Consider the following 3,140-nt stretch of genomic DNA (forward strand, 5'->3'; position numbering starts at 1 on the left):
GAATCTTCAAAGGAAGTTGTACGTTTCATCTAAGTCATCAAATTTATTGGCACAAAGATGTTTAGCCTATTCCCTTATTATCCTTTGAATATCTGTCAAATCTATAGTGATATCGTCTCTCTTATTCCTGATAGTGGTCTTTTGTGTCTCTTCTTTTTTTATCAGCCTGGCTAGAGGCTTATCCATTTTATTGGTCTTTGAGAAACCAGCTTTGGCTTCATTGATTTTCTTCACTATTTTTCTCTTTTCTGTTTCACTAACTTCAACTCTCATCTTCATTATTTCCTTTCATTTCCTTACTTTAGGTTTAATTTGCTCTTCTTTTTCTAGTTTCTTGAAGTGAAAGCTGGTATTACTGATTTGTTGTAGGAAAAGTAAATCCAGTCCCTGTTACTCCTTCCTGGCTGGAAGCAAAAGTTTACAGCTTCTGTTCTTAATTGGCAGACTATCACAGTTTGTTTCGGTGTATTTATGAATTATGCATGCACTATACCAATTAAAAGTATAGTTCTGCTCCATCAGTTTCTTAACTTAACAGAACTTTGTTTTACCCTGATGTTATAGTCCAACAAAATTTGTATTTATATATTACTAAACCCACAAATAATTTCCCCTCCAATGAAGAACCTTCTACAATAAATTTACAATAGCATTCATAATACAATAAGATGTTTCATTTTTGAAAGAATGAACTTCCAAAAGGTTCTTTAAATCCATAAATTGGATGAGGAAAAAACCTGGAAATAATTGGATTACACTTATTTGAAGCATCTGATAATGATATACAACTACCATCACTAAACTTCCTGCAAAGTTCTTCTGCTGGTGGAGCCAGCCATTAATAGCTATTGCCTCACTTTTCATACGTGCAGGTGCAGAAGGTGGATTTACCTATCACTCTCTTACGCATGACTTTATTTAAATCACTTCCAATTTCAAGTTTTCTGCACATATGAGATTGAAACAACAGCTGTTAATGGAGAGGATTAATTTTAAAATAAAGAAACTTGCCTAGTACAATATTTCTTAAAGTTAACTTTAATACATCATAATAGTTATGGCTTTGAAGGTAAATTTTATAGCTAAATCTGCAGACATGTCAAACACAGCATATGTCTAAAACTGAACCCAATTTGTCGTGCATCAAATCTATTCTTCTCTTGTACTTCACAAGCCACTCAAGCTAGAAATAGAGTCATTTTCACCTCTTTCCCTACATCCAGTCAGTCAGTGGTCCAGCTGATTTAAATACAGGAAAATTATGGAATCCACCTCCTCCTCTCTAACCCACTACTTCATGTCAAGCCAACCAGCTCACAGACTCCCAGCTTCTCTCACTTCATTCCAATCCACCCTGCACAATACACATAGAAAACCTTTTTTAATCATAAAAATGTCATTTCAGCATTCAAGTATCTTTGACAGTTAAATGCCCAGTGACTACACAGCAATCCAAATTGTACAACATAACATACAATCTGGCCTCAGTTTATCTCTTCAGCCTCAGATTCAACTACTCCTCCAATCTATTCCATTACATTTCAGACACTTGGCTAGCTGTTCTCTAAGCCATATACTTTAACATCACTGCTACTTAGGTTTTTCCTTCTGTCTATGCTCTTCCACGACCTGTGTTCCTGTAACACTTTGCACATACTCTAACACAGTAATAATTATAATATAACATAACCAGAATACACCATGTGATAGTTTGATTGGCAGTTCTTTAGAACAGCAGTCATGCTTTATTCACATTAAAATTTCAAACCCTACCAGTGTGCCTGAGATATAGCAGGTGAACAATACTTGCTTGATAAATGATATTCCAAATATTCAGCTATGTACAATAAACAGTATCTATACCAACGATTAATTTTCACCCCGAGGACAAGTTTTAACACAATCTCTAGAATTAATAACACTTAAGGAAATACAACAGAGAAAAAAATTACTGCCCACAGAAGAGGCTGGGAACAAGAGGGACAGGAAAGGATAAAAAAGTGAAAGATGATTACTTAGGCTGGAACACAACGAATACAGCCAAAAAGCAATTATGAGGCAAGTATGTTGCCTCTGGTCCATAGCGCTAGCTCAAGAAAACACACTTCACCGGAAGCTGAAAATGAGCAGGGGGCGGAACTAGCCAAGTGGCCCGTGGTTCCCACGCAATCAGCGCGTGTGGCCACCCGCAGGGCTATTCCGCACTTAAGATGTCCTGCTTTGAATAACTAGACTCTCGGGTTCCCAGGCGGCGTGGCCTTGAGACACGCCATCCTCGAGAAGGCACACCCTGGCGGTGGCGGCAGGACTGATGGCCGAGCCACGCACCTGGGCACACCTGCCCGGGATGGGGAGCGCTCCGCAGAGAACCGGCGGTGGGAAGGAAAGGATAACACGCGTACGGGGTCAGGGGAGGGTGGAGGCTCCAGTCAATGAAGCAAGTAATTGACGGCCGAATCCCGAGGATGCGGCAGCACACCCGACAGACGCGGTCCCTGCCCTCGTGGTGTGGCTCTCCCTCAACATCACTGCGGAAACGCGACGGCCCGGGACCAAGAAGGCGCGGGAGCCCCGCATCCTCCCTCCCCGACTCCAGCTGTCCAGAGTCGCCTCCCTTCAGACCGGGTCGGCGGTGGCCGCAGGAGACCACTCCGTGCCCAGCTTGGGCCTCCTCCCGTGACCCGTCCGGCCCAGGACGCCCCTTGGCGCTCACCGAATCCTTTAATGAGCTCGGTGAAGACCCCGGGGTCGCTTTCCATGAGGCACCACTCCCCAGCATTGCCCGTCATGGCCCCGCCACACGCCGCCCCGCTCCACCTCTCTCGCCGGCCGCCCCCCGCACCAGCTGCAGCCGGCCACTGATCTCGGCGAACCCGCCGCCGAGCTCGTCCACCCCACGTCACCCCGCCTACTTCCCGACAGCCTCCGGGCGCCGTCACCTGCAGCGCCACAGAGCGCGGGAGGACGCTCTAGCCGCCCGGGAGACAGCGAAAGGCTTCCCGGGCTGCGCAGGACCCGTAGCCGACTCGGAAGGGGCGGGGATTCAGAGCGCCGGGGGAGGGAACATCCGGGATCCTCGCCAATCTGGGGCGGGGGCGGGCCGACGGAATGGGGCGGGGCGACGGAAGAGGGGCGGGACT

The 3,140-nt window shown here is 46.2% G+C and overlaps 1 protein-coding gene across 2 annotated transcripts in view; it reads right to left on the minus strand.

Annotated features, from left to right (window-relative positions):
• UCHL5 (ubiquitin C-terminal hydrolase L5) overlaps positions 1-2,876 on the minus strand; it is a 40,275-nt gene extending 37,399 nt beyond the window's left edge. The window contains exon 1 of one of the 2 annotated variants that reach the window (XM_046679666.1): positions 2,714-2,876. In XM_046679666.1, the coding sequence (XP_046535622.1) occupies positions 2,714-2,789 (76 nt within the window). In that variant the 5' untranslated portion in view covers positions 2,790-2,876. The remainder of the gene's footprint in view (positions 1-2,713) is intronic. The other variant, XM_046679667.1, reaches the window with a different exon arrangement.
• Positions 2,877-3,140: the final 264 nt, after the last annotated feature.

Source organism: Equus quagga, chromosome 12, assembly GCF_021613505.1.
Source record: "Equus quagga isolate Etosha38 chromosome 12, UCLA_HA_Equagga_1.0, whole genome shotgun sequence".
Classification (NCBI taxonomy): domain Eukaryota; kingdom Metazoa; phylum Chordata; class Mammalia; order Perissodactyla; family Equidae; genus Equus; species Equus quagga.